This window comes from Hippocampus comes, unplaced genomic scaffold (assembly GCF_001891065.2).
Source record: "Hippocampus comes isolate QL1 unplaced genomic scaffold, H_comes_QL1_v1.1 scaffold124, whole genome shotgun sequence".
NCBI classification, from domain to species: Eukaryota; Metazoa; Chordata; class Actinopteri; order Syngnathiformes; family Syngnathidae; genus Hippocampus; species Hippocampus comes.
The window spans coordinates 2,170,210-2,181,332 of NW_017805075.1; the positions used below are offsets into that span (position 1 = coordinate 2,170,210).

Below are 11,123 nucleotides of genomic sequence, written 5' to 3' on the forward strand. Positions count from 1 at the left end.
ATTACTCATTTTGTCATGTGACATCCGATGAGCCACTCGTGCCCAATGTTATGTGTTTGTACCACGAGGTGACTGAGTCAAGCTCCAAAGTTTCCCCTGGTGATGTCACACTTGTGCTCCTGGTTTTTGTTTACCTTTGGTCATGGGCGGGGGTCATCCAGTGCTGTGTCACAAAAAAAAAAAAAAAAGGCCATTGAGCTGACTTCCCGCTCAAAAGCAACTGTAGTCTCAGTTCCTTGGGTGCGTCTTGATGAACTTTGGACTTTTGGGTGATTGTGAGAGCATTCTTGCGCTATCTTGTATGACAGTTTGGCCCACCTTCCGCACTTAGCCTACAACTTCCTTTAAAGTTGGCCACAAACCAAGGATGACATCATCCAGTCTGTGTTTGCATGTTGCCTGCGAGTTTGCTGCTTGAGGTTCTGTGGGGTCCGCTTGTTTGCATCATATGAAGGTGTCAATGGAGGCCTCTGAGCTCACATCCTTCCTGTGGGGGCACGTGGCGCACGTAACTCTTTTGATTTATGAGGAAAAAGGGGTCATGTGTGTGTGTGTGTGTGTGTGTGTGTGTGTGTGTGTGTGTGTGTGTGTGTGTGTGTGTGTGCGCGCGCGCGCGCTGTAGAATTATGAGAATGTCAATGAAATCTGCCCACTTGGAAAGTACATGTAGCAGCGAGGCTCAAGCCCCACGCAGTTTAACGCAAATGTCAGCTCGTTCTTTTTTTTCAACATCACACCTTTTGATGGTGCATCATGGCTTTGACTTGGGGGAATAACACGATTAGAACCGCCCACGTTTGAATTACACAATGGCTGCCCGTCAGTGAGGACCAATGTTTGCACCTGATAAAGAGGGACAGATTCAGACAGAACCTCCAACATAGAGATTTTTAATCATATATAATAAATTTCTATGTACAATTAACTTTTTGCTTGTAAAGAAAGCCGCTTGAGGAGAAAGCTCTGCTTGCCAACAGTGTTTGATACCAGCGGGAGGGAGAGACAACTTGGAAAAGTGCTCAGAAAACTTTGGAGGAGGGGTAAGAAGTCTGGATATTCAGGCCAGGGTTTAACTTGTAGTCAAAGGATGACAACATTTAAAGATGAGGGGCTTTGGCTTCATTAAGCTGGCTTTCTTTGACAAAACAGGGCCGTGTGACGTGAGCACATGCAAAGCAGTCAGCTCCCGCATACATCAACTTGTACGGTACACATTTTATGACTACTCGAGGCCAAATAAGGTTTGTGAGTCACTGCTGATACAAGTGGTGGCAAGTGCTGCTAAAATGAAAAGAAATAAGTAGATAAAAATAAAACCTCTTGATCATTCCATCTCAAGAGACTATTTGCCGAATTAGTAAACCTATAAAGTGGCGTCATGGAAAAGACATTGCGGAAACCCAATTGCTTTGCCGATGCTCAAGCCACACAGCCCCAATCGGAGACATAATTGAAGACTGTCTCAGGTTCACAATTTCCACTGTTTGCAATCCAATTTTCACCTGGCTTGAAACCAAAGTGATGGTCAACTTTCAAGTGTCTGACGCTGACGACGATACATTCAACAAAGCACAGCAACGACGGTGGAAATCGGCCATTGATTGACAGACGACTGATGCGTGATTGTCAGTCGGCCACAGTGGATGACGGATAGCGCCATCGATGCACCGCGATCAGATAAATTACAACACAAACATCCTCCAGCGTACAGCTGGTTCCTTTTCAACAACGCTCGGCCCAAATAAACCAAATGTCTTCTTCAAGCGCCTCAAAATCATGCGCTAGGCGGTCACCTCGTTACAATACAACCGAGACCAAGATACCCGCTGATCGCAAGCTGATCAGAGGTAGCGTGTGAGCGGTTGGCAGGTAAGCGCTTGGCAGGAGGGAACAGTGGTAATGCTACAGCATCGGGCACGGTCAAAAGAGGTGGGCGGCCACGTTGTTGGCGGTCTGGGGATTGAAATCCAGGCCTGGCCGGCGAAAAGGTCTTGCAGGGGAGAACATGCAAGATGGAATGAAGGAAGGCTCGGTTTGGCCGCTTTGAAGAATCACCACATTGAACAGCACTTCACAAACGGTATACTTCAGCCACACAACTGCCCATTGTCCTTTGCTGGCAGCGGGTCAGTCAGAGAGCCAGTCGAGGGGTTCGCTCCAACAGGGAGAGGCAGCGGCGGCGGCAGTTTTGTCCTGTCACATGATGTCAACAAAAAACTCACAGGGATTGCCCATAGCGTGCTGGAAGGATTGGCGGCTCGCGGTGAGCTCGGGGGGAAAGGCGGCGAGCTCTCTCCCGGGGGGCGCTCCCGGTGGCGTGCTGCCGCTGACGGAAGCCTTGGGGGCCAGCCGGGCCAGACAATACGGCGGCGGCAAGCCAGGGGGGCCGTAGGAGGACGCGTGGCTGGGCTCGCTCCGGGCGCAGGAGCCCGGCCCCGGCTGGGACGGGGACAGGTGGCCGTAGGTGAAGGAGGCGGGCTGGCGACTGGATCGGGCGTGGCTGCGATGACTCATTTGGCTGGGGCATCTGTCGGCGCGCCTTCCTCCACGCGCGGCTGCCTCCGACTCGCTGCATGTCGACTTGGGTGCCTTCTCCTTGCCCGCGCTGGGGTTGGAGCCACTGCTACGGCTTCCTGTCCACAAGACACAGTTGTCCCACCTCAGCAGAAGAACGGCAAAGTCATGCATGAGCCAAGATGACAGACAGTTTACGTGAGAGGAAATTTCATGTCACACCACTAAACTAAGTATAGATTAGATCATGAACTAATGACAATCTTATCTCTCGTTAGTATGAAATCTGGGCCTCTTTAGTTGAACACAAAGCTCTGAATTGGCTGTATAGATGGCAAAGCAAGTTAATTTGTACCTTATGCCATTCGGCATCTATCCCACTGAGCAGCCAACAATTGAGGATGTTTTCGAAGGCAGCGAATGCTACATTCACACGTTCTTCAGGGTTCCTTCAAGGTCGCAAATGTTCGCCTGTACTTTTCCTGAATTTGAACATGATCAACATTCCGTAGCGACAAGAACAATCCCTCAAAATGTAGGCGAAGGTTTTGTGACCTTGAACTAACCCTGACAAACTCTGACATGGACGTGCATTTCTCTACCTTCGGAGGCATTATCATTTTATTTTTTACAACGCTTTTCCTGAAGAAGGATGGGGTTGGGGGCGGGGGGGCTATCCCGGCTGACTACATCCTGGACTGGTCGCCATCTAGACGAGGGCACACACAGAGCTGGAGAACCACCCACATCTACACAGTCACTGAACGGGAACCAATCCCGTGCTGCCTGCATCCGAGTCAGCCGAATGTACCACTATGCCATCGCCGTCCATCATTAGTGGAAAAGCATTCCTCCTCTCATAAAACATTTTCCAACCAATGAAGTGAAACTGGATGGTTTCCCACGGCACATTTGATGAACTCACAAGAATAGGAGGCGGCACAGTGGTTGCGAAACTGTGTTTGAGCAAGCAAGGAAACACATTTGGGAACTTAAAGAGAAATGGGTGCCACGAATGTCACTAAAGAGACCATTTCTCACAGCCGGTCAGCTGAAGAAATGACAGCATATTTAGTGCCATGTCATTATTATATAGATATATATACGGAATACGGAGAGAGGTGGGATACACTCTAGACCGCCATTGTACATGTAATATTTTGTCGATTTTTTTTCATTTTGGAGATTAAAATATGGAATTTTGAATATTTCAATATGTGGGCTGTTAAAGTTTTCAAGTATGTTAAGAGAGGCTTGATGAGACATTTACAGTACATCCTACAACGACATAAATTTGTTTTTTATACCGCAGTGAATCTGACTCACCACATTTATCGGAAGAGAGCATGATAGTTTTGTACGTGCACTCACACCCTGATGATGAAATTTGAGTCCATGCGTTTACAAAATCTTCTGATCGGATCTCACTTCCTCTACGCTGAATTTGCAATGGTGGTTGGTGCGCTACCCCCTAGAGCCTGACAATGGCGACACTGCTCATTTTCCGTTCCCTGAACATTGACGTCAAAAAAATTTACAGTAGCTTCCAAGAAAGCATAAAAGCTTACAAAGTCAAAACATGCAAAAATGCAACATCTATGGACTTTTGAAAAAAATGGATTACGCTGTGACCCTGATAGGAATACAACGGTGATCAACACATATTTCCACATGTAATATGAATATGGTCAACAGAAGTGTACCACACGGCCGCAATGTCAGTGTAAAACATGGCCCACTTGATGAGTCACAATGAGTCCAACGGTACTGGGTATAAAAGTTGCATCGCTGACAAAGAGCGCAGTGCCTTTACACCGGTCATCCTGCATAGAGTACTAGTATGTCCTGGCACAAGATGAACACATGCCCAAAGGTGCAGAGAGGGATGACACACGAGACAAAGGTAAATGCTTAAAGACCCTGTCAAGTGAAATCGGAACTTGGTCTCCACATCCATGAAGATAATTGCTGAAAACGTGCGACCTCTGAGGAACTAAGGAGGACTGAATTGTGGCGCTATAGTGTTCCACTGTTTTTCACCATTCACATGTTGCTGATTTTTTTGACCGTGCTAAAATGGGGCCTTGGGGATGCACTTGGTGTCCATCATGAGTGGAACCTCCACCGCTATTTAAGAAGTCAGCGCGTTGGTGCGCATCAGATCTTACACGGTGCAATTGAGTTACTTAGCTACGAACACAGTATGTGGCCCATTTCTACCACTACAGCATGCCGTTAGCTCGCATGCTCACACCTTGAAATCGTCTCAAGATGCCACTAGTTAAAAAACAGTGTTGTTTTTCAAACTCCCATGCAAGTTTAAAGTGAGCCTGTTGCCCATCCGCCTGTCCAGTGGAACCCCATAAGCTTGTTAAGTGGCGAGCTAGCACTTTGCGGCGCGAGGCAAATCCATGTTGACAAATCGAACATGTCGGCAGACATGCTGCTAGACCAAGAAGCATCATTTCCCAGATCGTGGGGACAAAAGCTTGACCTAGTTGATATACTTGTCAATGCTTATAATAATTCAAACTAGCCAGGGTTGTTAACAACACTCTTCTTGTTGGTGTTTCCAATTTAGAAGAGGTGTATTTTCACTTTACAGGGACTTTAACACTATGGGTGGGCAGGCGCAGTGATGAGCAAGAAGAAGAGAAGAGAGCAAAGCTGGAGGAAGGAGAAAGCGGCGGCGAGGGGTTGAATGGTGGAAATTTGAGGGGGGTGTTGCAGGCTTACCGGTTCCCCCAGTGTCTCGGGACTACCTCCTCCTTCAGTCTATCGTTGCCCAGCAGAAACAGAGGGAACAACACAATTACACACATCTTCCCCAGAACCTAATGTATTATACATTCACTCCATCTAACTCACAGCCATCGAGGAATGACTCATGCACACACATGACAAATGCGCAAAAGAAACTGCAAGATGGATTGAAGATGTTCCCAAGGAAAACAAGCGACTCAGCTCTGCTCTGATCTTTATGTCTAAGGGTGGAATTGGTGTTTTTTGTGCTGAGAGCTGTTGCTCGAAGCTTCTCACACCATACTGAGAAGAGCTTTCCCTTGTCTCTGCCCATGTGCCACCTCAAATGTGAATTAGCCAGCTCATGAGCAGGAAATAAAAGCCAAACAATCAATGAAACCCATCTCGGCAGTGGACCAATGTCTCTGTCGTAACTAAGCGGCAAGCTGGCCTTTCACTCCATCACGGCAACAACTGAAGGGAGTTAGCCCCGAGGACAGCATCTTCTCACTGAGCTAGCAACTGGTGCCAGCCAAGGAGGTTGGATTTATGGCACCGGCGTGCGAAGAAACAACCCAGGTTCTTTATCTTTAGTCACGGTTCGGCTAGGTAGCCTGGTGAAAGTAAGCCATTTTAAACTAAAAAGAAAAACTTGAGCACACTAATAGGAGCAGCACAATGTCTCACGATTTTAAGCAAAAAAAAAAAAAGTGACAAAAACAGTTGAATTCTATACATTCTATTTCATTTGGTCAGCATATTTTGTATAAAGTACAATATTATAGAGTGCCATCTTGATCATCCAAAATACATGACACACATTTTTGTAGTTTTTTTTTTTTTTTTTAGGGGAGGCTGGCCTGGATTAATGAAGATTTCAATGGAGAAAAATGTCACGGAACAACTGAAACTCGTGTCCCAATGCACCACTGTAGTTTGAATTGCGCGAGGCTAAAGGGGGCAAAATACATGTTCGATTTCAACAGCAACAGTAACCATACGATCACGATGGCCTTGATGATGAGCAAGAGAGAGGGCGAGCATGTGAGTTCTCCACATTGCCTCACTGCACATGACAGAGAGCATGCAACATGGCCTCTGCTGAATGAGACTAACAGTGATGAATACGAATGTGTTGATTCGTCAAATCTGCTATGAGATTTGATTATGCACACGCAGTACTACAGTGCTGAAAGTCTCAAGGTGCAATACACGCGGAGCCGCGCCTATTGGTAGATTCCTATCCGCGGAATCACCTATTAACGACTTTTTTTTTTTTTTCGAGGGAAGGTGGTAGAGAAGGGGGTTCTGACTGTAAAGACAAGAGGGCAGCAAAGTAGTGAGCAGGAAAGTGGTCATTGCTGTTAAGGAAGTATTATTGAAGTTATCCATAGTAGTTAGTGAACGTCACAAAGATTCTGCACAATGCCAGTGTATTTTCTTGAAATCCAATCCTTTGTAAGCTATTTATTTTTATATTTTAGGATGAGTGGACATTTGGTCTGAGTCTATTTGGAATCCAACTGACAACAATTAGATATGTCAACCACATTTTTTCAACGGCTTGGTATGGAAGAGAGTCTTGCCCAGCTTGTCTGTGGAATTGAGGTTTGCAAAACATTAATGACGAACAGATCCCTGGGGATGGCAGTGCGGCGTCACTTTGGATTTGAGGTCAGCTGAGCCTCTGAGTAGAAGACAAAGATTAGGCGTGAAGATTCACGAGGGAGAGAATTACAAACAAGTTGGAAGTCGGTCAAGTTTCAAGCACGCCACAATCTAACAGAGTATGGAATGAACAGAGGAGGTGTCACAGCAGGTAGTAGAATAGCTGTGTCGCGATTGTGAGGAAGGTCGACGTTTCATGGAGTGAATGACAAACGCGATGTCAAAAAGCCAGTGAGGTGCAACTGAAGCTTTGCAGTGAGTCATCGCCAGTCACGGTGTGTTTCTTAGCTACGGCTCGGAAAATGATTAATATATTGTTAAAGGCCCTGTCTTCAACTTGTTTTGGGGCTTTTGAAGTTTGATGTCTCATAAAAGCAAAACAGCAACCAGTTTCTGTTTAGCTTAATGTTTCTTTTTTTTTTTGGAAAGCTTGTTTTCGCTGCTTTTTTGGATGAGAAACTGGTGTTTGAGGTAAAGCCAACCCATGTTCTACTGCTGATTACTAAAGGTAAAAAGGTAGAAACCAACTTGTTTTTTCCTGGTGAAAGAAGAGCCTACTCTTTATTTCTTAGTAGTTTTTACATACAAGATTTTGTGGGCCTTGAAAAATCAGCTAAAATGCTGAAAGCGGCAGGCAATCTGGGGAAGTCTGCGTTGAAAATGGCTGGCAGTCAATGAGTTCAACTGCTTTGGGATCAGAGGTGAACTATTAATATATTGTGTGTGTGTGTGTGTGTGTGGGGGGGGGGCATCAATTACTGGCAATTAATTTTTTTTTTTTTGCTAAATCTGGTAGGTCTTTGTCACACAAAGAGCACAAATACGTAGATGCATCAGAAAGCAAAAAAATATAAATAAGTGAACTAATTGCGGCGGCTTCGTGTTCAACAAGGGAACGGGTACTCAAGTGACTAAAGTTCAGTGATAAGATGTCATACTTTTCTAATGTGTGTGCAGGCGGCTTCAAAACAGACTGTGACAACCAGAGAGTTTGTTTAGGTTTTTTTTTTTTTCCCCCCGACTGAGGATGATGTCACCTGGCACGCTGCTTTTCCTCAGGGCAAAGTCATCTTGCTCCGACTTGCGAGTACTCACCCTCACTGTGCTGGCTGCCTGCGCTCCCACTGTGGAAACTGTGGCACGGGTCTGAGTATCCGGGCGGGAAGCAGGGGGGCGCGGAGGGGAACGAAGGGTAGGGGAACGGCTGCCCCCCCAAGGGCCAGGGGTTGGCGGCGGGGGGCAGCGGTGCCAAAGCGTCCTGCTCAGAGCCCCCGACGCTGGATCCCTCATTTAAGTTGAGTGACGCCATGTCTTGGTGAACAAACAAGAAGCCAATGATTACGTCAAATCATTGTGGGCGCACCAATTTTCAGATACTTTACTTTGGCAAATGTCCCCAAATGTGTAGTAGCACTGTTCCGAGAAGGTGATCTTGTTGACGGTGTGTCTCAGGTAGCCGTGTTTGAGCAGACTGCTCGCATACTTCCTGGCATCCCGCCGGTCTTTGAAGCCCTCCACTCGGGAGTAGAGCCAGTCCACCACGTCAGCGCCTGACAGCGCAAGCAAACGTCTGAGCTGCAACTACTGCATGCGAGCATGCACGAGTCAAGCAGAAGTAGCTACAACTTGTTCTTTGACTTGAAGTGTCAAGTGGGCTTCAGCACGGTTTGGATGGCCGAGTGTGACTACCAGCTTAGTATGCTAAACTCAACCGGTGCAAAGTATAATGCGTCAAGAACACATATAAAGCTTCATCCAGGTGCATGTAAACTATTCCACTTCAGACTCTAAAAAGAATAAAATGTGAGCATTGATAAAGGCAGAATAGCTAAGTTTGTCGCTCCATCTAATCATTCCTCCAGGTTCTATGCCACTTGTCGTAATCGCGGGGGAACCGGGGCGTATTCCGGCAGACTTTGGATGAGAGCCGAAGTGATCGCCAATCAATCGCTAGCACATGGAGACAAACAACCATTCACACTAACATCTATGGACAATTTAGTTTCCGCAAAGCAAAGAAGCAGGTTTCCGAGAAGCCAAACCCACAAGCTCTCGACTGTGAGGCAGATGTGCCAATCAATAAATCACTCGGCTCCCCTTCATCGAAACACGATCTTACAAAAACAACTGGCCTATTAAGGAAAGAAAGTTGAGCGTTGAGTTCTTTTCCTCACCAATGACAGCATTGGCAATGGTGATCTTTAACCACATCCTGTCCCGAATCTCCAGGCCGGAGTCCGGCAACTGCATAATCTTGACGATAGTTGCCATGTCTGTTTTGCTTGTTGATAGAGGCAAATCGTCAAACTCTGCAAATATGAAGAAGCAACAAACAAACAGCAACCCCAACCCGAGCCTAATGAGTTCTGTATTATAAAGTGAGGGTGGCGGTGACAGTGGTGGTGGTGGGTAGTTACCATAGTGGGGATACGGTCCTGTCAGGGCAGTAGTGTGTGAAATCCAGGCAGCGGGGTCAATGGGTCTCACTGGCTCGGCTGCTCATAAGTGACAATAACACAACTCTACTATCCACTTCCCACAAAACGCCATTTTCTTTCAAACGTTTCCAGTGTTTGTCCTACCTCGAGGGATGGTGAAGTAGCTTCGAGGGGAGGGATCCCAACATTTGGCAACAGTAAGACTAATGGGACTGAAAAGAAGAAACCAGCACAGTCATATTTCAAGGAAACTTTCTTCTTCGTTCATGTCCAAAAACTCAACAATTAAGTGGGAAGGAATTGCAAGTGACTTGCAGTGGTTATGAAGTCGCATACCAGTTCAAATGCCAGGGTTTTTGATGTTAAAAAACAAAAACAAACGGAAAACTGAGTTCAAAACTTTTCTCCCCGATTAATGTGGCCTATAGCCTGTGCAACTTAGCCCACTAGAACTGCCGAAACTTTATCTGGGGTTAATCAAGGACACTCAAAATTGTGACAGGTGTGTGCCGACTCCCATTGATTGTGAGTGGTTAAGACAACATATATAGATAAAACTGCGTGCACACTTGTACACCGATATTATTGCAAATGTTTATTTTTACAATCAATATTTTGGAAATAATTTCATGTTTTCCCCTTTGAGAAAGGTCTGGCATTTGAACAGCTTTGTTATCGCCACTGTATTTGTGAGCAAACAGAGGCAAACACATTGCATCGCATTGCGTTCTCACCCAGTTTTGGAAACAATCTCTCTCAGAATCCTCACAGCGTCATCATTGCTCATGTTCTCAAAGTTGACATCATTGACCTGAACAAACACATGGCAGAGTTTGATAAGTGGCTATGAGCAGCACAATTTCAAGTCACGGGACACTCGATAAGAAACACCTGCTCAGCGACAGTAACTGTCTCAGCTACTTACATACAATTTGATGTTAGGATATTTCAGGTCAGCATCATGCAGTTCATCGCTCAACAACTTCAAACTAGCAATAAAAATATCACTTCATAACAACCTCAATGAAATTGAGGCGTCAGTCATCAATCAGTGTGTATTGTGCAGGCAGCAGGAAAAAGGTGAGTGCGTGCATTTTAACAGCGAGGATCATTAAGCTTCAGTCAATGAGGCCTCATGTGTGTGAATGGCCAATCAGCTGCCCATATAAATTGAAAGGGAAAAAAATGCAAGAATTGAGTCTTGTTTCATGTATATATTCATTATAAATTTTAAAACAGCTAAATTCTATTTTACGTTGTAATTTCTCCCCGTCTTAGTTCTTGACTCAAAGCAACCCTCTAGTGGCCATGAAAGAAGGTAAGCAGTATGGCTTTTATTTGCATCCATCCCCATTAGGGTGGTCCACATTTTCATGGCAAAAAAAAAAGTTTGTCGGATTCGTCGGGCCGGGTCGGAATTCTTGTCGATACTATGGTACAAGGTTCTGTGCAAAATTTCATTCCGATCTGATGATATTTTCCCGTCCCGCAAAGCGGCCAAAGTTTCCACCATAACAACTGGTCTCAATCGGGTGAACATGTGTATTTTAACCGTGTATTTTGCCATGCGTGACACTGGCTGGGCTGAATGTTGCCCGAACGATCACCTCCTGACTAACTAACCATTCCATCGCTGCTCTCAGCAGCCGGAGACAAACTCAAACGCACGCCTAACACACAACGGTCACCTACTGGCGAGCTAATATCTTTCAATTGAAGTCGAGAATCGCCGGAATTCTTACTGGACGCTGAGCTGAGGAC

General features: G+C 45.9%; 1 protein-coding gene across 3 annotated transcripts in view; it reads right to left on the minus strand.

Moving 5' to 3' along the window:
* Positions 1-869: 869 nt before the first annotated feature.
* The window catches only part of dvl1a (dishevelled segment polarity protein 1a), a 37,225-nt gene continuing 26,971 nt past the window's right edge, over positions 870-11,123 (minus strand). Inside the window, exons 9-15 of one of the 3 annotated variants that reach the window (XM_019865155.1) lie at positions 10,097-10,173; positions 9,507-9,574; positions 9,342-9,419; positions 9,099-9,233; positions 8,307-8,474; positions 8,020-8,235; positions 870-2,633 (exon numbers count right to left, since the gene is read on the minus strand). In XM_019865155.1, the coding sequence (XP_019720714.1) occupies positions 2,197-2,633; positions 8,020-8,235; positions 8,307-8,474; positions 9,099-9,233; positions 9,342-9,419; positions 9,507-9,574; positions 10,097-10,173 (1,179 nt within the window). In that variant the 3' untranslated portion in view covers positions 870-2,196. Of the gene's footprint in view, positions 2,634-5,250; positions 5,290-8,019; positions 8,236-8,306; positions 8,475-9,098; positions 9,420-9,506; positions 9,575-10,096; positions 10,174-11,123 lie in introns of all 3 variants that reach the window. The other 2 variants (XM_019865156.1, XM_019865154.1) reach the window with 2 other exon arrangements.